Here is a 26,351-nt window from a genome sequence, read left to right as displayed (position 1 = left end):
ATTTTAATCTGATTGATTAGTTCTTTTTTTGAAAAAAGAACGAATCAGTATAATCTACTTAAAATGTGACCAATGTTAAGTTTGTCCTAAAGAGCATTGCTTCTCAGTTATACTATAGTGAAAATTTTAAGATGTCTTCCAAATAATTGGCTACTAATAGTAAATTACTGAAGTTTGCAGGTATTTTACTGTTTAAGATTGTTCTTCCTGACTTTCATTGCTATAAATATTCTTAAGTAAGTGTACAGGGTGGAATTATATCTATCAGGAATTGCACAAGACCTACACCTAATTTCTCAATGCTCTTGTTGGTCATGGAGGACTTTTACTAATATTTGAGTAATAGTTGTTGAAATTACAACTTAGAATTGTGTTCCACTTATCTGAGTAATTTGGGAAAGGTCCTCACATCTAGGTGTAAGCAAAGGAATGTGTTGAACCTGTGACTATTAACCATCATGAGCTTTATGCTGAAAAATTGTTGAGAATGTTTACAACAAGGGTGTCTGAGGAAAAGACCCTTTTATCCATAGTATAGTCTTATTGTCAATTAGCGTTCAGAGTCTTTAGGTGATAGTGCTGAAAGGACGGGAGATCATGATCTAGTCCATTTGCCTTATTCATAAGCTCTGAGTCCAGACTAAAACCTAAACCTCCTGATAACTAGTTTTTTATTTGGCTCTTTAATTCTAAGTGATTGAAAGAAGAAATGAGTGAATATGAATGAATAAAATTGAGTGTTAGTTTAAGCAATACATTGTATAAGGCATTGTAGTTAAAAAATTGAGTAAGATATTGTCCCTCTCTGCAGAAATTCTTCACTCTGTTGGGGGAGACAAACACACAAACAGATCTGTGATACCATAGTACAGTTAATGCTAGCAAAACAATATACAAAGTGCTTTGGGAGCACAGAGAACATGGCAACTTATCTGGGTTTTTTTTGGTTTAGTAGTGTCGCATGGCTAGTCTTGAGGGTGAATGAGAGTTTAATAGGCTGAAAAAAGGAAAATTAATTTCAGGTTGTGAGAATAACATGTGCAGAGAGCATGCAGTATTCAAGAAGAATATTGGTGATTTGAGTGTTTATTAATCACTACACTTGAAACCTAATGAAATTCAGCAGTATGCTCTTGGGGCAGCTATATGCTGTGCCATATTATCCAAGTTCATATGAAATATGCTAGTTCGAAACATTGATCTAATAGAGAGGCCTCAAACTGGGGGCCTACATGCCAGATTGGCCCACAAACAAATTTTCTTTGGCCTGCACATGTTTTAAAAGATATCTGCTAATAATGAACTCTTTGACCTTGAACAAATCACCTAAATGTCTGGACTTATAATTTTCTTATTTCTTAAGTGAGGAGGTTAGGACTAGATGATGCCTAGGGAAACAAAAATACCTTTTATGATTCTAAGTTCCATAGATATACTATTACTCTATTAAGTAGTGTCTCATTTATTTTTGCACTGCTTGCTTTAGAATACCTGGCTCCCTAATTGTAAACATTAGGAGTTTTATGAATTATAAATTCAAATGTGTTCATTTATTGCTCATGATTTGTAAATTTTATTATATTCTTCTCAGTTCTTATTTTTCCAGATTGAAGAGTCCTTTTTTTAAAATAAAGAATTTTTACTTATCAAATCTGATTTCACATTAAATCTTATTAATTGTAAGTCAGTCTTTCTCTCCGATTTGTTCAGCTAAGTCTTTACTCCCTCTCTTCTTCCTTTCTTCCCCTTTCTGACATTTTTTGGGTGCTTTCATTTATTCTACTTTTATTTTTCCTTAGTTTGAAGCTGCATGGGCATTAACTAATATAGCATCTGGAACTTTTCTACATACCAAAGTAGTGATTGAAACTGGGGCTGTTCCAATTTTTATCAAACTTCTTAATTCAGAGCATGAAGATGTTCAAGAACAGGTAACGTTTCTAATTTGACCTATTATATCTACTAGATTTTAACTTTCTCTTGAAAGTACCATTTGCGATTATGGTTTGAAATTCAGTTTTACCAAGTTGCCTGTGTTTTACATTTATTAGAATACAATAATTTCTATTTACTGTCAAATTAGAAGGAAGGAAGAATGAACTGTCTTAGGCATAATCCTGGGTTTTGTAAACATGGGATCTCAGCTATTGGGAATTACTATTCCCATTTATAAAAGAGCATACTGAGTGAGACCCAGAAAAGTTAGTAATCTACCCAAAGTCACAGTGAATGGCTGAACCAGGTTTTAAACCTGGGCCAGTCTGATTCCTTGTTCTTTGCATGTATGTAGATTATTTCATTGTTTCTTTTTAATATATCACATTATTTTGAATGAACCATTTTAGATTAAACTTTCTCATAGTTGTTGTAACAGGGAAAATTTAATCACATATAATTTGTTCCATCCAGAGAAAGTCGAATGTTTTTATATTTTCGTTTTGGATCATTTTCATGCAAATTGATCTGTAGATCTCTCTACCATTCCATCTGTTTGTTTATATTTATATTTTTATGTGTATATTTTTTTCCCACTTAACACTAGTATTGAGAGCCTTTGCATACAGCATTAATTATTCTTCCAAGAAAATTTTACTGATTACTCATTATCCATTCAGGTAGGTACCATAATTTATCTGTTCCTCAATAGTTGTACATTTGAGTTATTTCTAGCTTATTAGTGTTAATAATATTGTGATGAACATCATTGTATATCGGTCTTGATATTAATGTGACTTGACATATATATGTACCGCGATTATTTCATTAGGGAAAAATGACTTTACTCAGTCAAAGAAAAAATTTTAAATTTCTTATTACATATTTCAAAGTAGACTTCCAAAAATGTTAACAAATTTATATCCCCACCAACAAAATACTTCACAGGTTGCAAAATGTCATCACTTTAAAAATTTTTTCTTAAAAAAATAGACAATAAGCGTAGGTCTAGAGTAGATGTTAAAAATATTAACGCATATTTTAGATGTTAAAATAAAATTGTCCTAATTGAAAAAGTAACTTAATGTCTACTTTTATACTTATATGAAAAGCTTGAAATGAGAATATAATGATCATTTGCATCTGTGTAATTTCTCATCTAATTGAAATTTAATATTTGAATAATCTTTTACTACCATTTATTTAAGCTGGACTAACTCTAAACTTATTTTCAAGCATCAATTCAAGCCAATTCTCACATTAGCTTTACCTTCCTTTCCTATGCTTTGTCTGTCCTTCCTTTTTTCTTTTACATGTCAGTCCCTTCCCAGTGAGTGGATTCCTTGGCATAGGAGCAAACCTCTAGCATAGGTAATTGGAAGATTCACTAAATATAGATATACAGTTGACCCTTGAACAACAACAGGTTTGAACTGTGCGGTTCACTTACACATGGATTTTTTGTAATAAATACGTACTACAGTACTATGCAGTCTGAGGTTGGTTGAATCTGCAAATGCAGAACCTTGGATAAGGAGGGCCAACTGTAAAGTTATACATGGATTCTCGACTGTGCAGGGCTTGGTGCCCCTCACCCCCTCATTGTTCAAGGGTCAACTCTATTTTGTCTCTCCATGTAGATTCAGAGTAGACAAACTATCTCTTTGTTGAACAGAATAAACATTTCACTAGAATGTAAGAAAAAGTTTTTAAATGCCCTATGCTTCAATTTGACTAAAAATATTATTAAAGGTACTTTTAAAGTTTTCCTTTCTTGTTTCCTACTAGCATGTTTTGTTTTAACATCTTGAAAACTATCACTTTTTTCCTTCTACACTAAAATCTCATTCTTAAGAGAGAGCATCTTATTTAAGATATTGTCATAAAAGAATCTTTTTTTCTTATTTTTCTAAGGCTGTTTGGGCACTTGGTAATATTGCTGGTGACAATGCAGAATGCAGAGATTTTGTTTTGAATTGTGAAATACTTCCACCTCTTTTAGAGTAAGTACTTTAAGTTATCATGATTAAATACTACTTTGGGAAAAGCAGACTGTTTTCTACACTATATTACTACATACACAATTAAGTTCTTCAATGATACTTTTAAATTTCGCTTATGTTTATCCAAGCCTGAAATAGCTTGAAAGTACGTAAAACTAACCACAACAAAAATTTTCCAATTGTATCATATCTGTCTTTTATGTTCTCTTAAGCCACACTTCACAGTGGTCCTTGCTTACTTGATGCTTACTCTGCTAATATAATTATTCTACAAAACAAGGATAAGTAGTAGTTTTTAATACAATAAAAGTTGCTAAAGCAGGGAGTATTTAATACATGAACAGATGATGTATTGAGGGTGTCAGGTTTTCATATTTGATTTTGAAATGTTCAGAGAACAAAGAGTTTTCTTTCAGAATTAGAATTTTATTTAAAATGACTTAGCTAGAGGTTTCTTTTTCAAATACCTTATACTTTTTTTAAAAAAGACATTACCCTATAATGTAAGGTTCTTTACAGAAATGACATAAAATTATTTGAAAGATAGGTTTCTTTATCTATGTTGGTTATCATTTACTAAGAGGATTTTTATTTAGGCTAAATGCCAGTGGTAAATAGTGAAAAAGGAAAAACTAATTGAAAGGGAAAATTTTAACTCTTATCATTTCTAGCCCATTCTCCATCCTTTCCAAACTGAGAAATTGGATAGGAAGAATAAATTTTTAGATATGATTTTGTAAAAGATATTTTATTATTTTAGGGAGTATAACTTTCCATGGACAAAATGGATTTCTCAGCATCATTTCACTCAACTAACATTGAGTACCTACTATGTGAAGGCCACTGAACCACTTGTGATTTCATTTACTTTGGGCTTATCCAGAGTTAAGCTTTATGGTATTTGAGAATTTAGTTGAGCCATGAAGGAAAACACTGATTCAGGGTTCAATATCAGAGTTATTTTGAAGTTCATACTATTAAAAACATCTCTTAAATTTTCAATTTGAGACTTTTTTGGCCTGATTATATGGTTTGTAGATTAACTGTGAGCACTTTGTTTCTCTTTTCACTTTTGCTCTCTGTCTCTAGGTCATTTTATTATTTGTTAATATCTCAAGTTGGTAATGGTTTATTAAGCAGTAAGTATTTATTAGTTCTAATCCCTTTAAATGTTCTAAGGAGCTTTTAATTATGACTAAAGAAACCAAACTAAAAAAAAAAACTAATGACAAATAGTACCCAGCTATGTAGTCCTGGTTATAAACATAATAAATTTCAGAAAAAGAGTAGGTTTAGAAAGTTTCAAAGGTTCATTAAAAAATTGAGAAAGGTCGTAAAAAGGAAGTAATGTCAAGTTAGCTGCCAGATGTTCTCACTGTAGTTGGTCAAAAGGAAAAATGGTATTAACTTAAAAAAGATGATGGATAATCTGTAGTTCACACTAAAATTTACATTTAGCTAATGCTTAAGTATACATAAAATTTCTATTAATATAATACGGTTTTATCAATTCTTCCTTGGGGAGTTTCAATTTGTTTTATTCTCAGTAAATATAAGCCTTTTGCGTCTATGGACTTTCTATACTGATATAGCTTTGTTGTTTTAATTTAATTCAACTTTAATTTATAATACAGCAAATCTGGACAAGAAAAGATTTGCAATTTCTCATAATAATCCCATTAATACAAGTGAGGAAAAATAGTATACATCACAGCTTGGCCAACTACAGTGTTCAGGCCAAATTTGGCCTGTCCCCTGTTTTTGAAAATTAAATTTTATTGGAACACAGTCCCATCAGTTTGCTTACTTAATGTCTATAGTTGCTTTCATACTACATCAACAGAGTTCATAGTTGCAACAGAGAAAGGCCTGTGAAGCCAAAAGTATTTACTGAAAAAGGTTGTCAACCCCTGATATAGAAAATCAGTGTAACTAATTTATTTCGAAATGAGTTATGGTTTTAGGAGGCTTCAAAAACTGTTTATAGGAAAACCTTTAGAACATATTTTTTGTGTGTGTGATAAAATATACACAGTGTAAAATTTGCCATTTTAAAGTATACAATTTACTGCCAGTAAGTACATTCATAGTGTTTTGCAATCATAACCACTATCTAGTTCTAGAACTTTTTATCACCCCAGGCAAAACCCCAATACCCATTAAGCAGTCACATCCCCTTTTTCCAGTGCCTCAGTCCTTGGAAACCACTAATCTTCTTTCTGTCTTTATGTATTTACCTATTCTGGATATTTCATATAAATGAAATCATTATAGTGTGTGACCTTTTGTGTCTGGCTTCTTTCACTTACCATATGGTTTTCAGGGTTCATTCATATGGTAGCATGTATCAATACTTTGTTCTTCTTATAGCTAAATAATATTCCATTGTATGGATGTACCACATTTTGTGGTACATTCGTCAGTTGATGGTCATTTGGATTATTCCCACCTTTTGACTACTGTGAATAGTACTCCTATGAATGTTCGTGTACAAGTTTTTGTTTGAACACCAGTTTTCAATTCTTTTTACATATTACCTACCGGTGGAATTGCTGGGTAATGTAGTAACGCTATCTTTAACTTTTCAGGAACCACCAAACTTTTTCCACAGTAGCTGCACCATTCTACATTTCCACCAGCAGTGTGTGAGGGTTCCAATTTCTCCACTTTGTCACCAACATTTGTCTGTTATTCTGATTTAAGCCATCCTAGTGGATGTGACGTGGTATCTCATTTTGCTTTGATTTGCATTTCCTAATGACACTGAACATCTTTTCATACATTTGTTGGCTATTTGTGTATCTTCTTTGGAGAAATATCTAACTCCTTTGCATATTTTTAAATTCAGTTATTTGTCTTTTTGTTGTTGAGTTATAAGAATTCTTCATATATTCTGGATAGAATCTTGTCAGGTATATGATTTTTTAATATTTTTTGCATTCTCTGGGTTGCCTTTTCACTCGTGATAATTTCCTTGATTCACAAAGTTTTTAATTTTGATGAAGTCCAACTTATCTATTTTTTTTGTTTGTTGCTTATGTTTTTGGTGTCATTTGTAAGAAACCATTGCCAAATCTAGGGTCATGAAACCCTTTTGTTTTCTTCTAATAAGAGTTTTATAGTTTTATCTCTTATATTTGCATTTTTGATCCATCTAGAGCTATTTTTTTAATATGACATGAGGTATATGTGGACATCCACTTGTTCCAGCATGATTGGTTGAAGAGACTGTTCTTTCCTCATTGAATGGTCTTGACACCCTTGGTGGATATGAGTTGACCATCCATGTGTGAGTTTATTTCTGGATTCTTACATTCTGTTCCATTGATCTGTACGTCTGTCCTTATGCCAGTAACTGTTTTGATTACTGTAGCTTTTATGGTAAGTTTTGAAATCAGGAGGTGTGAGTCCTTCAGTTTACCTTCAAATTTTTTTTCCATGTTGTTTTAGCTGTTCAAGTTTCCTTGTAATTCCATGCAGATTTGATGCCTCACTTTTCCATTTCTAAAAAATACCATTGGCATTTTGATAGCGATTGCATTGAAGCTGTATATCACATCACTTTGTGGAGTATTTCTGTTGTAACAAAATCAAGTCTTCCATCTGTGAACATGTGATATCTTTTAATATAATTAAGTATTCATTAATTTCTTCAACAATATTTCATAGTTTTTATTGTACAGGTCTTGGTTAAATTTCATCTTTAAGTATTTTATTCTCCTTGATGCAATTTTAGATGCAGTTATTTCTTGGATTTTTTGACTTGTTCAGTACCCAATGTATGGAAATACAGTTGATTTTTGTGTGTTGATCTTGTATCCTGCACCATTGTTGAATTCATTTATTAGCACTATTAGTTATTTTGTGGATTTTTTTGGATTTCTATATATAAGGTCATGTCACCTGTGAATAGTGATAGTCCTTCCATTCCAATTTGGATGCCTTTTATTTCTTTTTATTGACTGATTGGTCTGGCTAGAGCTTCCAGTACAGCGTTGCATAAAAGTGGCAAAAGCAGGTATCTTTGTCTTGTTTTTTATCACTCTTTCACCATTGAGAATGATGTTAGCTGTGGGTTTTTCATAAATAAACTTTATCATTGAGGTGGTTTCCTTATATTCCTAGGTTGTTGAATGTTTTTATCATGAAAAGGTGTTGGGACCTGTCAAACGCTTTTTCTGTGTCAATTGACACCATCACATGTTTTTTTCCTTCATGCTATTACTGTGGTGTATTATATTGTTTGCTGTTGTTCATTGGATCATCTTTGCATTCCTGGGATAAATCCCATTAGTTCATAGTGTATAATCCTTCTAATATGTTGCTGGATTCAGTTTCCTAGAATTGTGTTAAACATCTTTCGTATCTACTAGGAATATACATACATACTTGTGGTGTCTTTGGCTTTGATATCAGGGTAATGCTGGCCTCATAAAACAAGGTAGGGCACAGCTAGAACTCGCAGCTTGGGGTCTCTTTCCTCCACTGTCACAGAACTGCCCTGGAGCCCGAGGGGAGGGCGGCCTCACTGAGGCTGCCGGATCTGGAGGGGCCCCAGCAGCCAAAGCTGCGACAGTTGTGGAGACGGCAGGCCGGGGAAAGATGGCGGAAGACTAACACGCAGAGATCACCTTCCTCTCCACAGATACATCAGAAATACATCTACACGTGGAACAGCTCCTACAGAACACCTAGTGAACGCTGGCAGAAGACCTCAGACCTCCCAAAAGGCAAGAAACTCCCCACGTACCTGAGTAGGGCAAAAGAAAAAAGAATAAACAGAGGCAAAAGAATAGGGACAGGACCTGCACCAGTGGGAGGGAGCCGTGAAGGAGGAAAGGTTTCCACACACTAGAAGTCCCTTTGCGGGCGGAGACAGTGGGTGGAGGAGGGGGGAAGCTTCGGAGCCGCGGAGGAGGCACAGCCACAGGGGTGCAGAGGACAAAGTGGAGAGATTTCCGCACAGAGGATCGGTGCCGACCAGCGCTCACCAGCCCGAGAGGCTTGTCTGCTCACCCACTGGGGCGGGCGGGGCTGTGAGCTGAGGCTTGGGCTTCGGTCGGAGTGCAGGAAGAGGACTGGTGGTGTGAACACAGCCGGAAGGGGTTAGTGCACCACGGCTAGCGGGGAGGGAGTCCGGGCAAAAGTCCGGACCTGCCAAAGAAGCAAGAGACTTTCTTCCCTCTTTGTTTCCTGGTGCGCGAGGAGAAGGGTTTAAGAGTGCTGCTTGAAGGAGCTCCAGAGACGGGTGCGAGCCGCGGCTAACAGCGCGGACCCCCAGAGATGGGCATGAGATGCTAAGGGGGCTGCTGCCGCCACCAAGAAGCCTGTGTGCCAGCACAGGTCACTCTCCACAACCCCCTTCTGAGGAGCCTGTGAAGCCCGCCACTGCCAGGGTCCTGGGATCCAGGGACAACTTCCCTGGGAGAACACACGGCGCGCCTCAGGCTGGTGCAACGTCACGCTGGCCTCTGCCAACACAGGCTCGCCCCGCACTCCGTACCCCGCCCTCCCCCTGCCTCAGTGAGCTGGAGCCACCGAATCAGCGGCTCCTTTAACCCTGTCCTATATGAACGAAGCACAGACGCCCTCCGGCGACATACACGCAGAGGTGGGGCTAAATCCAAAGCTGAACCCCGGGAGCTGTGCGAACAAAGAAGAGAAAGGGAAATCTCTCCCAGCAGCCTCAGGAGCAGCGGATTAAATACCCACAATCAACTTGATGTACCCTGCATCTGTGTAATACATGAATAGACAACGAATCATCCCAAATTGAGGAGGTGGACTTTGAGAGCAAGATTTATTATTTTTTCCCCTTTTCCTCTTTTTGTGAGTGTGTGTATGTGTATGCTTCTGTGTGAGATTTTGTCTGTATAGCTTTGCTTTCACCATTTGTCCTAGGGTTCTATCCGTCAGTTTTTGGTGTTTTTTACTTAAAAAAATTTTTTTTCTTAATATTTTTTTATTTTAATAACTTTATTTTACTTTATTTTCTTTTATCTCCTTCCGTCCTTCCTTCCTTCCTTCTTTCCTTCCTTCCTTCCTTCCTTCCTTCTTTTTCTCCCTTTTATTCTGAGCCGTGTGGATGAAAGGCCCTTGGTGCTGCAGCCAGGAGTAAGAGCTGTGCCTCTGAGGTGGGGGAGCCAACTTCCGGACACTGGTCCACAAGAGACCTCCCAGCTGCACATAATATCAAACGCCAGAAATCTCCCAGAGATCACCATCTCAACACCAACAACCAGCTTCACTCAATGACCAGCAAGTACAGTGCTGGACACCCTATGACAAACCACTAGCAAGACAGGAACACAATCCCACCCATGAGCAGAGAGGCTGCCTAAAATCATAATAAGTCCACAGACACCCCAAAACACAACACCAGACGTGGACCTGCCCACCAGAAAGACAAGATCCAGCCTCATCCACCAGAACACAGGCACTAGTCCCCTCCACCAGGAAGCCTACACAACCCACTGAACCAACTTTAGCCACTGGGGACAGACACCAAAAACAACGGGAACTATGAACCTGCAACCTGCAAAAAGGAGACCCCAAACACAGTAAGATAAGCAAAATGAGAAGACAGGAAAACACACAGCAGGTGAAGGAGCAAGATAAAAACCCACCAGACCTAACAAATGAAGAGGAAATAGGCAGTCTACCTGAAAAAGAGTTCAGAATAATGATAGTAAAGATGATCCAAAATCTTGGAAATAGAATAGAGAAAATGCAAGAAACATTTAACAAGAATCTGGAAGAACTAAAGATGAAATGGGCAACAATGAACAACACAATAAATGAAATTATAAATACTCTAGAAGGGATCAATAGCAGAATAACTGAGGCAGAAGAACGGATAAGTGACCTGGAAGGTAAGATAGTGGAAATAACTACTGCAGAGCAGAATAAAGAAAAAAGAATGAAAAGAACTGAGGACGGTCTCAGAGACCTCTGGGACAACATTAAATGCACCAACTTTTGAATTATAGGGGTTCCAGAAGAAGAAGAGAAAAAGAAAGGGACTGAGAAAATATTTGAAGAGATTATAGTTGAAAACTTCCCAAATATGGGAAAAGAAATAGTTAATCAAGTCCAGGAAGCACAGAGGCCCATACAGGATAAATCCAAGGAGAAACACACCAAGACACATATTAATCAAACTGTCAAAAATTAAATACAAAGAAAACATATTAAAAGCAGCAAGCGAAAAACAAATAAAAATAATTCCCTTGAATCCCCATAAGGTTAACAGCTGATCTTTCAGCAGAAACTCTGCAATCCAGAAGGGACTGGCAGGACATATTTAAAGTGATGAAGGAGAAAAACCTACAACCAAGATTACTTTACCCAGCAAGGAACTCATTCAGATTTGATGGAGAAATTAAAACCTTTACAGACAAGCAAAAGCTGAGAGAGTTCAGCACCACCAAACCAGCTTTACAACAAATGCTAAAGGATCTTCTCTAGGCAAGAAACACAAGAGAAGGGAAGACCTACAATAGCAAACCAAAACAATTAAGATAATGGGAAGAGGAACATACATATTGATAATTACCTTAAATGTAAATGGATTAAATGCTCCCACCAAAAGACACAGACTGGCTGAATGGATACAAAAACAAGACCTATGTATATGCTGTCTACAAGAGACCCACTTCAGACCTAGAGACATGTACAGACTGAAAGTGAGGGGATGGAAAAAGATATTCCATGCAAATGGAAACCAAAAGAAAGCTGGAGTAGCAATTCTCATATCAAGACAAAATAGACTTTAAAATAAAGACTATTAGAAGAGACAAAGAAGGACACTACATAATGATCAAGGGATCGACCCAAGAAAAAGAGATAACAATTGTAAATATTTATGCACCCAACATAGGAACACCTCAATACATAAGGCAAATACTAACAGCCATAAAACGGGAAATCGACAGTAACACATTCATAGTAGGGGACTTTAACGCCCCACTTTCACCAATAGACAGATCATCCAAAATGAAAATAAATAAGGAAACACAAGCTTTAAATGATACATTAAACAAGATGGACTTAATTGATATTTATAGGACATTCCATCCAAAAACAACAGAATACACATTTTTCTCAAGTGCTCATGGAACATTCTCCAGGATAGATCATATCTTGGGTCCCAAAGCAAACTTTGGTAAATTTAGGAAAATTGAAACTGTATCAAGTATCTTTTCCGACCACAATGTTGTGAGACTAGATATAAATTATAGGAAAAGATCTGTAAAAAATACAAACACATGGAGGCTAAACAATACACTACTGAATAACAAAGTGATCACTGAAGAAATCAAAGAGGAAATCAAAAAATACCTAGAAACAAATGACAATGGAGACACAATGACCCAAAACCTATGGGATGCAGCCAAAGCAGTTCTAAGAGGGAAGTTTATAGCAATACAATCCTACCTTAAGAAACAGGAAACATCTCGAATAAACTACCTAACTTTGCACCTAAAGCAATTAGAGAAAAAAGAACAAAAAACCCCCAACGTTAGCAGAAGGAAAGAAATCATAACAATCAGATCAGAAATAAATGAAAAAGAAATGAAGGAAACGATAGCAAAGATCAATAAAACTAAAAGCTTGTTCTTTGAGAAGATAAACAAAATTGATAAACCATTAGCCAGACTCATCAAGAAAAGAAGGGAGAAGACTCAAATCAATAGAATTAGAAATGAAAAAGGAGAAGTAAGAACTGACACTGCAGAAATACAAAAGATCATGAGAGATTACTACAAGCAACTCTATGCCAATAAGATGGACACCCTGGAAGAAATGGACAAATTCTTAGAAATGCACAACCTGCCAAGACTGAATAAGTAAGAAATAGAAAATATGAACAGACCAATCACAAGCACTGAAATTGAAACTGTGATTAAAAATCTTCCAACAAACAAAAGCCTAGAACCAGATGGCTTCACAGGCGAATTCTATCAAACATTTAGAGAAGAGCTAAGACTTATCCTTCTCAAACTCTTCCAAAATATAGCAGAGTGAGGAACACTCCCAAACTCATTCTGCGAGGCCACCATTACCCTGATACCAAAACCAGACAAGGATGTCACATAGAAAGAAAACTACAGGCCAATATCACTGATGAACATAGATGCAAAAATCTTCAACAAAATAGTAGCAAACAGAATCCAACAGCACATTAAAAGGATCATACACCATGATTAAGTGAGGTTTATTCCAGGAATGCAAAGATTCTTCAATATACACAAATCAATCAATGTGATACACCATATTAACAAATTGAAGGAGAAAAACCATATGGTCATCTCAATAGATGCAGAGAAAGCATTCAACAAAATTCAACACCTATTTATGATAAAAACCCTGCAGAAAGTACGTATAGAGGGAACTTTACTCAACATAATAAAGGCCATATATGACAAACCCACAGCCAACATCGTCCTCCAATTTCACAGTTTGTATGGAAACACAAAAGACCCCAAATAGGCAAAGCAATTTTGAGAAGGAAAAATGGAGCTGGAGGAATCAGGCTCCCAGACTTCAGACTATACTACAAAGCTACAGTAATCAAGACAGTATGGTACTGGCACAAAAACAGAAATATAGATCAATGGAACAGGATAGAAAGCCCAGAGATAAACCCACGCACATATGGTCACCTTATGTTTGATAAAGGAGGCAGGAATGTACAGTGGAGAAAGGACAGCCTCTACAATAAGTGGTGCTGGGAAAATTGGACAGGTACATGTAAAAGTATGAGATTAGATCACTCCCTAACACCATATGCAAAAATAAGATCAAAATGGATTAAAGACCTAAATGTAAGGCCAGAAACTTTCAAACTCTTAGAGGAAAACATAGGCAGAACACTCTATGACATAAACCACAGCAAGATCCTTTTTCACACACCTCCTAGAGAAATGGAAATAAAAACAAAATAAACAAATGGGACCTAATGAAACTTAAAAGCTTTGCACAGCAAAGGAAATCATAAACAAGACCAGAAGACAACCCTCAGAATGGGAGAAAATATTTGCAAATGAAGCAAGTGACAAAGGATTAATCTCTAAAATTTACAAGCAGCTCATGCAGCTCAATAACAGAAAAACGAACAACCCAATCCAGAAATGGGCAGAAGACCTAAATAGACATTTCTCCAAAGAAGATATACAGGCTGCCAACAAACACATGAAAGAATGCTCAACATCATTAATCATTAGAGAAATGCAAATCAAAACTACAATGAGATATCATATCCCACCGGTCAGAATGGCCATCATCAAAAAATCTAGAAACAATAAATGCTGGAGAGGGTGCGGAGAAAAGGGAACACTCTTGCACTGCTGGTGGGAATGTGAATTGGTACAGCCACTATGGAGAACAGTATGGAGGTTCCTTAAAAAACTACAAATAGAACTACCATATGACCCAGCAATCCCACTACTGGGCATATACCCTGAGAAAACCATAATTCAAAAAGAGTCATGTACCAAAATGTTTATTGTGTCTCTATTTACAATAGCCAGGAGATGAAAACAACCTAAGTGTACATCTTCGGATGAATGGATAAAGAAGATGTGGCACATATATACAATGGAATATTATTCACCCATAAAAAGAAACGAAACTGAGCTATTTGTAATGAGGTGGATGGACCTAGAGTCTGTCATACAGAGTGAAGTAAGTCAGAAAGAGGAAGACAAATACCATATGCTAACACATATATATGGAATTTAAGGAAATAAATGTCATGAAGAACCTAGGGGTAAGACAGGAATAAAGACACAGACCTACTAGAGAATGAACTTGAGGATATGGGGAGGGGGAAGGGTAAGCTGTGACAAAGCAAGGGAGTGGCATGGACATATATACACTACCAAATGTTAAAGATAAGCTAGTGGGAAGCAGCTGCATAGCACAGGGAGATCAGCTTGGTGGTTTGTGACCACCTAGAGGGGTGGAATAGGGAGGGTCGGAGGGAGGGAGACGGAAGAGGGAAGAGATATGGGAACATATGTATATGTATAACTGATTCACTTTGTTATAAAGCAGAAACTAACACACCATTGTAAAGCAGTTATACTCCAATAAAGATGTAAAAAAAAAAATGGTAGGAATGTTCTCTTCTATTTCCTGGAGGAGTTTGAGAAGGATTTCTTTAATGTTTAGTAGAACTTACCAGTGAAGCTGTCTTGTGCTGGACTTTTCTTTATTGGAAAGTTTTTGATTACTGGTTCAGTATCTTTTATTGTTATGTATCTATTTAGATTTTCTGTTTCATCTTGAGTCATGGTAGTTTATGTGTTTCTGAGAAATTGTTCATTTCTTCTAGGTTATCCAGTTTGTTGGCTTACAATTGTTCATAGTATTCTCTTATAATTATTTGTATTTCCGAAAAATAAGTAGTAATATCCCCACTTTCATTCCTAATTTAAGTCTTTTTTTCTTTGTCAGTCTAGGTAAAAGTTTGTTTATTTTGTTGATTTTTCTTTCAAAGAATCAACTTTTGATTTAGTTCATTTTCTCTAGTGTTTTTCTCTTCTCTATTTCATTTATTTCTGCTCTTTATTATTGCCTTCCTTCTGCTAGCTTGGGGTTTTGTTTGCTCTAATTTTTTTAGTTTCTTAATTAAGATGAAGGTTTATGTTATATTTTTTTGAGATCTTCTTTTTTCATGTAGGTGTTTTCAGCTATAATTTTTCCTCTGAGCTTTCACTGCATTCTGTAGGTTTTAGCATGTTGGGTTTTCATTTTCATTTATTTCGAAGTATTTCCTAATTTCCTTGGAAGTTTTTTTGACCCATTGGTTGTGTAAGAGTATGTTACTTAATTTCCGCATATTTGTGCATTTTCCAATTTTCCTTCTTTTAGTGATTTTTTGTTTCATTTCGTTGTGCTCTATATGATTTCAATCTTTGAAAATATATCAGATTTGCTTTGTGATCTAACATGGAGTGTACCACTGCACCACTGGGGAAGCCCTATATTGAGGTTTTTAACAATGATTCTATAGCTGTCTATTTCTCCCTTCAATTCTGTCAATTTTTGCTTTGTATGCTTGCTCTGTTGCTATGTGTTATAACTTCATGATGGATTGTCATTCTTATCAATATATAATGTTCTTCTTTATCTCTTAAACAATTTTTGACTTAAATCCATTTTTCTCATGCTAGTATAGCTCCCCTGGCTCTCTTTGGATTATTACTTGCATGGAATGTTTCTTCCACCCTTTCACTTTCAACCTGTTTGTATCTTTGAATCTAAAATGAGTGTCTTGGGCTTCCCTGGTGGTGCAGTGGTTGAGAGTCCGCCTGCTGATGTGGGGGACACACGTTCGTGTCCCAGTCCGGGAAGATCCCACATGCCGCGGAGCGGCTGGGCCCGTGAGCCATGGCCGCTGAGCCTGCGAGTCCGGAGCCTGTGCTCTGCAGCGGGAGAGGCCACAACAGTGAGAGGCCCGCGTACCACACACACACACAAAAATTAAAATAAATAAATAAATAAAAGGAGTGTCTTGTGAGTGCATTACAGATGGTTCATGAATTGTTTTTATTTCTTTTTTTTTTAAATGCATGCTGCCAGTCATTGCCTTTTAATTCTAAGTCAAGAGTTTAGTCCATTTACATTCAGTGTAAATACTGATGGGGAAGTACTTCTACCATTTTGTTGTTTTCTATGTGTCTTATGGCTTAAATCTTTTTTTGTTCCTCAGTTCCTTCCTTCTTGCCTTCTTTTGTGTTTAATTGATTTTTTTTTTTTTGGTAATATACTGTATTGATTTATTTCTCATTTCTTTCTTAGTATATTTTTTAGTTATATTCTTAATGGTTAATCTAAGGAGTACAACTAACATCTTAAACTAACAACAACTTTGAATTTATACCAATTTAGTCTCAATATTATACAAAAACTCTGTTCCTTTACATCTCTGTCGTACAATAAGTTACTGTTGTCACAAGCTACATTATTAAACATTGTGTGCCTGTTAGCATAGATTTGTAATTATTGCTCTATGTATGTATCTTTTAAATCATAGAAAAAAGAGAAATTATGAACCAAAAATAAAATAATACTGCCTTTTACATTTACCTGTGTAGTTATTTTTAGTTATGTTATTTCTTCATATGGTCTTGAGTCATTATTTATTGTCCTTTTATTTCAGAACATTTTAGTTATTATAGTTATTCTTATAAAGCAGATCTAGTAGTGATGGAATTTCCTCAGCTTTTGTTGTTCCTTCATTTTTGAAGTGTAATTTTGCTGGATATAGAATTCTTCTTTGACAGTTTTCTTTCAGCCCTTCAAATATATTATTGCCTTCTGTCCTCCATGGTTTTTGATGACAAATCAGATATTCATCTTAATGAGAGAGTTCCTGGTTAGGCAAAACAAAGGCAAGCCCTTCATTGGTCCTTCAGGGAGTATCCAGACAGGTCAAAACAGAGAAACACAATTCCTTGGAAACAAGTCTCCATAGCCCCTTTTGGAACCAGAACTCAAAGTGGGAACTCCAGCTTTTGTCTTCAAGGCTGCTTCCAGGCTGGGGAGGGGATTGGGCAAAGGCAAGTTATATTGCCAGAAAGCTCTCCTACCACATTTCAGCCCCTTCCTGATTAAAAGTTTACTTGCTTATTGTGAACTTTTACTTTCTTGGAGAGTTCTGATAAAGTTGATTCTGACAGAGTTTGCAAAATTTTTTTGGTGTTTTGGGGAAGGATAGGCCCCCAGAGTTCCCTTCTCTACCATTTTTGCTGAAGTCACTCCAGAACAAGAATTTTTTTTAAAGCTAGGTTCTCTGTACTTCTAGCAGGTTGATAGCAGGTTGCAGATGAAAATACTAAGATAGGCAATCTGTTTAAAACAAAACAAAAGAAAACAAACTATCTCTTCTCAACAGCTGATCTTCATTCACTTTGACTCTGTAGTTCTTACTTCATGAATTTGTATAGTGTATTATTTTCACGGTTAAAAAAAGTAATCTAATAATATACTCTTTTTAAAATATATAGAAATTAATAAGTCAGTTTACCATAGCACTCTTTATTTTGAACATGTTTTATGTCTTATAAGAATCCATTCAGGTCATATTTTTAAAAAATAGAGCTGTGATATGTTTCTGGAAATATAATGAATTTTTAAAAATTCCTTTTCCTATTTTACCAGGTCGGTTTGAATTCCTTATAAAATATATTAAGAATTTTTATGTTATGATAGTAGAAAACAGCTAAAGAGGAAAAATGAATGTAAAGTGACAATTCCTTTTTTCTTTTTCTTGGCAGGTTATTAACAAATTCAAACAGACTTACAACAACCAGAAATGCAGTATGGGCCCTCTCAAATTTATGTAGAGGCAAAAATCCTCCTCCAAACTTTAGTAAGGTATTTGTAAAATACAAAAATTAAGGAATCTGTCTACATAAACTTTTAAGTCTCCTTATTATAGAGTTTTAGAGATTAAAGGGACTTTACTCTTTTTTTAGTAATTACTTTTTTTATTGACTAGACAATATTTGCACATACATAAAATCAAAAGATATACAATGGAAAGGCTCACTTTATTTTCCAAAAAAAAATGTCTGCCAAATATCTAAGACTGAGTAACGATTAAGAGTCTTTTAAGTAAAAATGATATTCCCATGGGAAAAAATAGCTAATTCAGCTTGTAACTCAAATGAGTGTTTTTCCTGGGGATCACCATCTTACTTTTTTGATATGCAGAAGTGTTCTATGTGTATTCCCCATTTTATCTCACAATATATTCAGAAGACATATATTCAAGGGTTGAGATTTAATAAAATTAGTAATTTTTACTGCTTCTTCAAGGTTATTCTTCCTCCCCACTTTTAACTACAAGTGTGTGGACATGAAGAATACAAAGATCTGTGGTACATTTTGGTATCACTGCTTTGATTTGTGCAAATGTGCTGATAGTTTTACCCACCGTTTCTTTCTTTTTTTTTTTAATGTCTTTATTGGAGTATAATTGCTTTACAATGTGCATTAGTTTCTGCTGTATAACAAAGTGAATCAGTTATATGTATACATATATCCCCTCTTTCTTGTGCCTCCCTCCCACCTTCCCTATCCCACCCCTCTAGGTGGTCACAAAGCACCTAGCCGATCTCCCTGTGCTATGCAGCTGCTTCCCACTAGCTATCTGTTTTACATTTGGTAGTGTATGTATGTCAGTGCTACTTTTTCCCTTCTTCCCAGCTTACCCTTCCCCCTCCCCGTGTCCTCAAGTCCACTCTCTACCTCTGGATGTTTATTCCTGTCCTGCCCCTAGGTTCATCAGAACCTTTTTTTTTTTTTTTTTTAGATTCCATATATATGTGTTAGCATACGGTATTTGTTTTTCTCTTTCTGACTTACTTCACTCTGTATGACACCCACCATTTCTTTTATATTTTTCATGCAAATGTCAACAAAATGAAAAAGGCCAATTATGTGTTAGTATAATTATGAAAATAGTTTTGGCATTAAAGACCCCCTAAAGTTTTCAAGGGGGTCCATGGACCACACTTTGAGAGCCACTGCCCTACAACACTGCTTAATATCTACCTAATTCCCTCTTCTTTAAGTCTTTGCTTAGAAGTTACCTGTTCCATGAGCTCTACCCTAACTACTGTATTTAGTGTAATCTATCACTATCCCCCAGCCACAGACCCCCACATTTTACTCTCATTTTTTAACACCTTTTAACATAATATGTGTTTATTATTTATATTAACTTAAAAAAAAATCTTCCTCTAAAATGTAAACTCTTTAGAGTTAGGAATCTTGGTCTTTTTTGTTTACTTACATATTCCAAACTTACAGTGTAATATCACATTAATAGGGCTTAAGACTTTTGTTAAGTAAATTTTCTGTGATTTTCTATGAGACAGATTCCTTTATCATTCAGATTTTTTTGAAATTTTATTTCCACAATCATATTTTAGATTCTCAACAATAATTTTGTTTGTTCTTTGATTGCTCATCTTCATGTAGAATTTTGTTCTTTTATGGTTTCAGCAAATGTTCTTATCTGTGGATTTATAATTTTGGAAGTTTTCTTTTTTCTGATGTCTGTCTACATTTTTGTTTTGTTTATTGTTTGTTTGTCTTGATCTCTTTCCTACTGGAGGCTCTCCTCATATATCTGGTGATCCTTGACACGCTGGAAATACTCAGGAGGCAGGCACTAAAAAGCTGATTGGAAGATGGGTGTACAGGCTTGTTATCTTATGGGCTTCATTGTAGGATAATTGGGCAGCAAAACCATATTTTCTATGAGGAACTCAAAATTTCAGTATGTTTTCTAAAACCATTTTGTTTCTCTAGAGACAGATTTTCCACTCTCCTATTGGAAGGTGGGTAGATTGGGTTGACTAGGTAATACCACTGGAGATCTGGGAGCTGGGAATTGCAAGAGAGCTGGAAGTTTTCAATTCAATCAGTATGTAACTTTTACTTAATCTCTATAGTTTCCAATCCAGTGTTTAATTTCAACCTCCTGTATGCTTGATACTACAAAATTCAGTTTCTGTAGTTCACCAGTTGTGGTCAGGTATAAATGTCTACTGGACTCCTCAAAGATGAGATTTGTATTGCTATTTCTTCTTTTCCTTGTTTCTGAGAAGCCAGAAACAGAAATGCTTTTATTTTACTTTCTTAAAACTAGAACTCTGTAGGACTTTGTTTTTTAAATCATTGAGGGTGTGTGTGTATGATTTGGACATAGGGCATCCCAAATACGTATTTAATTATTTTTAAGAACTTTAAATTACCACATATCTTATTCAATATAAGATAAATAGGAATCATAATCAGTTTCATATTTATATATAGTTTTCATGATCATAATTTTAAAACAATAGAATGTCTTAGTTTCTCTGGTATTTTTGTAGCATTAAATTTTCATTTTAAACAGAGTAGAAACAATTTTCCTAAAGAAACTTTGTTTTAGATAGAGAAAAATTTTAAATACTGGCTCTTTCTTCCCTTCCAGGTTTCACCTTGCTTAAATGTCCTGTCACGATTGTTGTTTAGCAGTGACCCAGATGTATTAGCAGATGTGTGTTGGGCCCTTTCTTATCTCTCCGATGGATCCAATGATAAAATTCAAGCTGTCATTGATTCTGGAGTCTGTCGAAGATTGGTGGAACTTTTGATGTAACTATAATTTATGGTTAATAAGTGTATGATTGTGTTTTAAGTTTAGCATTTAGAGTAATGGCCTTCTAAACATCTCAAGAATCACTATCTTCAGGAAGGATTGAAAAGCTACCAAGTCCACTCTGCAGAATAGCTATAATACTGAGAATTTGACCCTTAAACTTAGTTTTTATATCCTCTATTTGGAACTAATCAGTTTGTTAATGAATTTTACTAGTTTTAATCTCTTCAGAAATGGGCGGGACTTAATTCAACAAGTATTTATGAAATGCCTATTACCTGCTAGTTTTGTGCAATGTATTAGTGATATATGGAATACAGTTCCTGCTCTCACAGAACCAATAATCTAGTTAATTGTTCATTACAGTAATTAATTTGTGTATAAGTCCGTGCAGTGAAAACATTTAGTATTTCACTTGTATTAAAGATCATGTTTCTCTTTGCTGGGCTGTTATTGCTACCTTCTTTAAAAAGAACAGATTTGCTTTACAAAGAAGTTAAAAAGTTGTAAGAAGACTTGTTTTAGAAAGATATTGTAGTTTCCTCATCCTCTTCTTTTAAAAAAGTGTATAATCTTTCATCCTTTCTTCTTTTGTCAGAAAACCATTAGGTAGGCCTAAACAAGGTAGATGGTAGAAAAAGAGAGGTTCGATAAGGGGTTGTAGCTCTAGCTTGAGGACAGCATCTGAGAAGGATGGGAAGGCAGATCCAACAGGGGGATCAGATCAGGACCCAGGTTAAGGATGGCACCCACTAGAGCAGAGCAGGTAAGCAGGCTGGAACAGGGGTTGGAGCCAACACACTATGGGATAGGATAGCAGCTTAGCTGGATCAGAAGACTGGTCATATATAGAGAGATTATGATCATGGAAGCCAGCTTCTTATTCTTAGAAAAGGGAGATATACATATGAAAAGGAGAAAAGCCAAAATAATCTTGTGTTATTAGATCTGAAATAGAGGTATCAGTGTGAACGCATGGCTTTCATCATAAAAAGATAGATATAGAAAAAAATGTATATGTAAATATATGTGTATATATGTTATGTGTCCTCTTAGGGGCCTGAGAGCAGTGACACATCTGTACTAACAAGATGAGCACACCAAATGCATAAATCTTGGTTTTTAAACACTATTCTCCACCACATAGAGTTAACAGGTTCTTGAAGAAATGACTAACTCCAGGGCTGGGACTGAGAAAAAAATAAGATGAACCCAGAAAGTAATGAGTACTCAAAGAATAGAGAAATGTCAAAAGCCCACAGAAGTCCACTTGAAGGGACTCCTACTGCTTAAACCTGGGATGATTTGAGCATTGAAATAAATTGTAGTAACATAACTTATTGAATAAAATAGGAATCCATGAGTCCACACTAAAATAAGTAGATAGATCAATAGATAGAAAAGACACATAGTTGAAGTGATAGCATTAGAAAATCATCATGGGCAACAATACTAATAATTATTAATAATTCAGACAATAAATATCAAGATATGCTAAAACTTACGGTGAAAGTAGGTTAAGGAATGGGATTTTACATAGTCTAAAAGTAGTATTTCTTCACAAAACAATTATAAAGGGAAAAACAGTAATGTTAAAGTGAAGAAATCTGGGAGACACCATCTTAAGTGACCAGAGGCCAGTGCCACTATAATGGACAAAATAGATACCATATGCCATCCAATACTATGTAATGAAAAGACTGTATAGCTTTTGTGACCTCAGCCAAAAGCATATAACTTGGTCTTAATCACTGAACAAAAAAACCCCCAAATAACTAGCTTGTGATTGTCAAAGGGAAAACTAAGGAACTGTTTTGAGTTGAAAGAGACTAGAGAGATATGGGTGCAACACGTGATTCTGGATTATATTCTTTGTTATAGGAATATTACTGAGATAATTAGTGAAACTTGAATGGGATCTCTGGGTAGAGAGTATGCAAGAATTTTCTGTACAGTTTTTGCAAATTTTCTTTAAATTTTAGTATAGTATGTAAGTTCATATTTTTATTACTTTTAGGCACAATGATTATAAAGTTGTATCACCTGCATTAAGAGCAGTTGGTAATATTGTGACTGGTGATGATATACAAACACAGGTGAGTTCAGACTTTAATGTGATGAACTGGTGACATAATGAACTTTAAGAAGTTTATCATGTTTCATACCACTTGATTACATATTAATCAAGATGTTAGCATTACCATAATTATGCAGGCATCTACAATGTGACAGTAAGCATATTTTTGATAGTAAGCAATCCATCTCAGATACCTCTATCTGAAAGCACTATCCTAGACCTATATTGATGTAAAGAAGTACAAGATAGGAGTTCAGCTCTTGAGGGGTTTACAGTTCAATTGAGAAAATATATATTGAAACAAAGCAAATTACCTGAGGTAGTATGTTTGCTGAGAACTGATTTGTCAGTAAATAGTATAAAAATTTAAAAAAGAGATCAGTGTGCTGAGAACTCTGTAGATTCCATAAAGGAGTTGGAACTAAAGCTAAATCTTAAAAGTGGAGAAGAATTTCAGCAGACTAGAAGAAATTCATGTGACTGTAGGTACAGAGACAGACGTGTGAGTTATGTTTAAGAAGCGTGAAACTTGACTGGTAAAGAAACTGCTAGTGAGATGGTGATTGGTTATAAATAGGTTAAAAGTGGGGTTGGAAATGGAAGGGCCTTTTATAGTAAATTGAAGACTGATTATGAGAATGGAAGGAATGATAGCAAGGAAACATTTCCAGATTGGTAACTAACTCTGTGTGTGTGTGTGTGTGTGTGTGTGTGTGTGTGTCTTTGTCTGCCTATCTTGGAGGATGGTGAGGTGTCAAGAAAAAAAGGTGTGTTGTCAGATTGACTTCAGATGTGGGGTGGTCTTTCTTGAAGACAGAAGCTTAAACTCTGAAACATTAAATCCTCCTTTGTTTGCCATCATAAAGTAAACTTTTTATTCTAATCTACATTCTTTCAGTTTTAATATTTTAAAGTCATATTTAGATACTTACCTTAGTTATCAAACAGATCTTTAGAAATTGATAGTTATTAATTTAAAATAGCTCTTTAAAATAAAATGCACTTCTAAACATACACTGTTTTGAGCAGAATTTCGGTGCACTGCTTCATATGTTTTTAACCAAGTAAACTTAATGTAAATCATTGTGGGTACTGTGAAAATGGAACATAATTAATCTTGCCATGGAATAAAGAATGTAAAGAGACAAAGCAGACTATACTTACTTAGAAAAGGAAAATGGAAAATGGAACAGTAAAAATTTTAATGAAACAAACAGACTTATACACATTAAGGTTTCATAACAGTTATGGAATTAGATACTTTCAGACTGTTTGAGATATGTTGATAGACAGATATATTTTTCCCTGTATATTTTTTTCATTTGGCAAAACTTAGAGGATGGTTGCTGACCAATCACTAAATCTCTCTTCAAATAGTTGTATCAGTCGAACTCTGAATGTATTTGTAAACTTGAAGGACACACCTCTGAATATGCTGCTTTTATTTGCAGATGAGTGGATTGAGAGCAGGGCACCTCACTACACCAACATTGAACAACTTTTGGCAAATTGGGAGGGTAGAAGACAGCAAGTGCTTAAGTTTTACTTTGAGAGGAATTGCTTTTTTCTTTTTTCTCAATGCAGTTAATGATTTTTAATGCAGAATGATTTTTGTGTTTCTAAATAGTATTTTTCTTTGAAGTTTTGAATTTTATTTATTTTTTATACAGCAGTTTCTTATTAGTTATCTATTTTATACATATTAGTGTATCTGTGTCAATCCCAATCTCCCAACCACTACCACCCCCCGCTTTTCCCCCTTGGTGGCCATACGTTTGTTCTCTACATCTGTGTCTCTATTTCTGCCCTGCAAACCGGTTCATCTGTACCAAATAATTAGTATATTTTTGTGTAGTTTTTCTCCAATAAAACTTTCTATTTCCATTTTTTGTTGTTGTTGTTTGTTTTAGGTAATTTTGAATTGCTCTGCATTACCCTGTCTCTTACACTTATTGAGTAGCTCAAAGGAGTCAATCAGAAAAGAAGCCTGCTGGACTGTTTCAAACATCACTGCTGGAAATAGAGCTCAGATTCAGGTAAATACCTTTCAGATCTGAAAAAACAAGAAGATCTCAGGAGTCATTTTGGGCGAAAGTCAGCATTTTATCAGTGATTTGTTTTTAGTGAGTTACTAAAAAAAGATTCTTAAAAGATTCTTGAAAAGTGTTTTAAAAACTGGACTTTCCTCCTTTAAAATAATAACATTTACTTGTAGTAGGCATTCTAGTACAGTGCCTGACACATAGCATTTAGTCTTTAAAAAGGGATTGAATTTTATTAGGCTTAAATATAAGTTAGGCAATGATCTTCCTCTCAAAGCTTTTAAATAATGATTTATTAGTGTCCCATCAAGCTCCTTGAGTCAGTGATTACTAATGCATTTTGATCAATCATATGTTGGTGCTTTATCATCTTTAAAATTTATATTCTGCTAATATATTCTCCAGTCTTAAAAAGAAAGTATGTGAAAGTTTGTTGGAAGATTGGAAATAAAATATTTCCTAAGGTGTTTCCAAAAAGTCATTTTAAAGCCAACAAGTTTCAAAATTCATCTACTTCCTAATATTTTTAAAATAGTATTTGCAGTGATTATGATTATTTTTTTCTCCTCAGGGTGTTATAGATGCAAATATTTTTCCTGTATTAATTGAGATTCTTCAGAAAGCAGAGTTTCGCACCAGGAAAGAAGCAGCTTGGGCGATAACTAATGCGACATCAGGAGGCACTCCAGAACAGATAAGGTGTGAAACAGATTTTTTAAACTGTTTTATAAATGTAAATAGGACAAAATTTCAAATAATACATATTTTTTATTTGTTGATGAAACTAAAACATTATTTCTAAGTTTCTTAAGCATTTCTAATATGAAATGACAGCATTTGTTATATCACTTATTCATTCACAGTGGTTTATTTTTTTCATTTAAAGTATAATTAACATCATTCTCCTTGGCAGACTACTTATGAAAAATCAGAGGTTTAAAAAATCGAAGAAGCCTGTGTTAATTTGAAAAATAAACTATCATGGGCATTAAGTATTTTTTAGGTCATTAAAATCACATGCATGTAACTTTATAAAATGGCTAATAAATTTAAATATCCACTTATTTAAAATAAAATTGAAACAGACATTCCTAATTGGTTGTTAGCTTTACCTGTGGATAGTATCTCAC

General features: G+C 35.1%; 1 protein-coding gene across 1 annotated transcript in view; it reads left to right on the top strand.

Annotated features, from left to right (window-relative positions):
• KPNA5 (karyopherin subunit alpha 5) overlaps nucleotides 1-26,351 on the top strand; it is a 45,808-nt gene that overhangs the window by 11,659 nt on the left and 7,798 nt on the right. Inside the window, exons 6-12 of the mRNA XM_082856057.1 lie at nucleotides 1,800-1,931; nucleotides 3,850-3,938; nucleotides 18,224-18,323; nucleotides 20,935-21,098; nucleotides 23,120-23,198; nucleotides 25,090-25,215; nucleotides 25,793-25,920. Of these exons, the coding sequence (XP_082712183.1) occupies nucleotides 1,800-1,931; nucleotides 3,850-3,938; nucleotides 18,224-18,323; nucleotides 20,935-21,098; nucleotides 23,120-23,198; nucleotides 25,090-25,215; nucleotides 25,793-25,920 (818 nt within the window). The remainder of the gene's footprint in view (nucleotides 1-1,799; nucleotides 1,932-3,849; nucleotides 3,939-18,223; nucleotides 18,324-20,934; nucleotides 21,099-23,119; nucleotides 23,199-25,089; nucleotides 25,216-25,792; nucleotides 25,921-26,351) is intronic.

The sequence above is a fragment of the Leucopleurus acutus genome, assembly GCF_964270905.1.
Source record: "Leucopleurus acutus genome assembly, chromosome: 15".
Classification (NCBI taxonomy): domain Eukaryota; kingdom Metazoa; phylum Chordata; class Mammalia; order Artiodactyla; family Delphinidae; genus Leucopleurus; species Leucopleurus acutus.
Note: the sequence above shows the minus strand (reverse complement) of the source record. Positions and strands in the feature narration are given on the sequence as shown.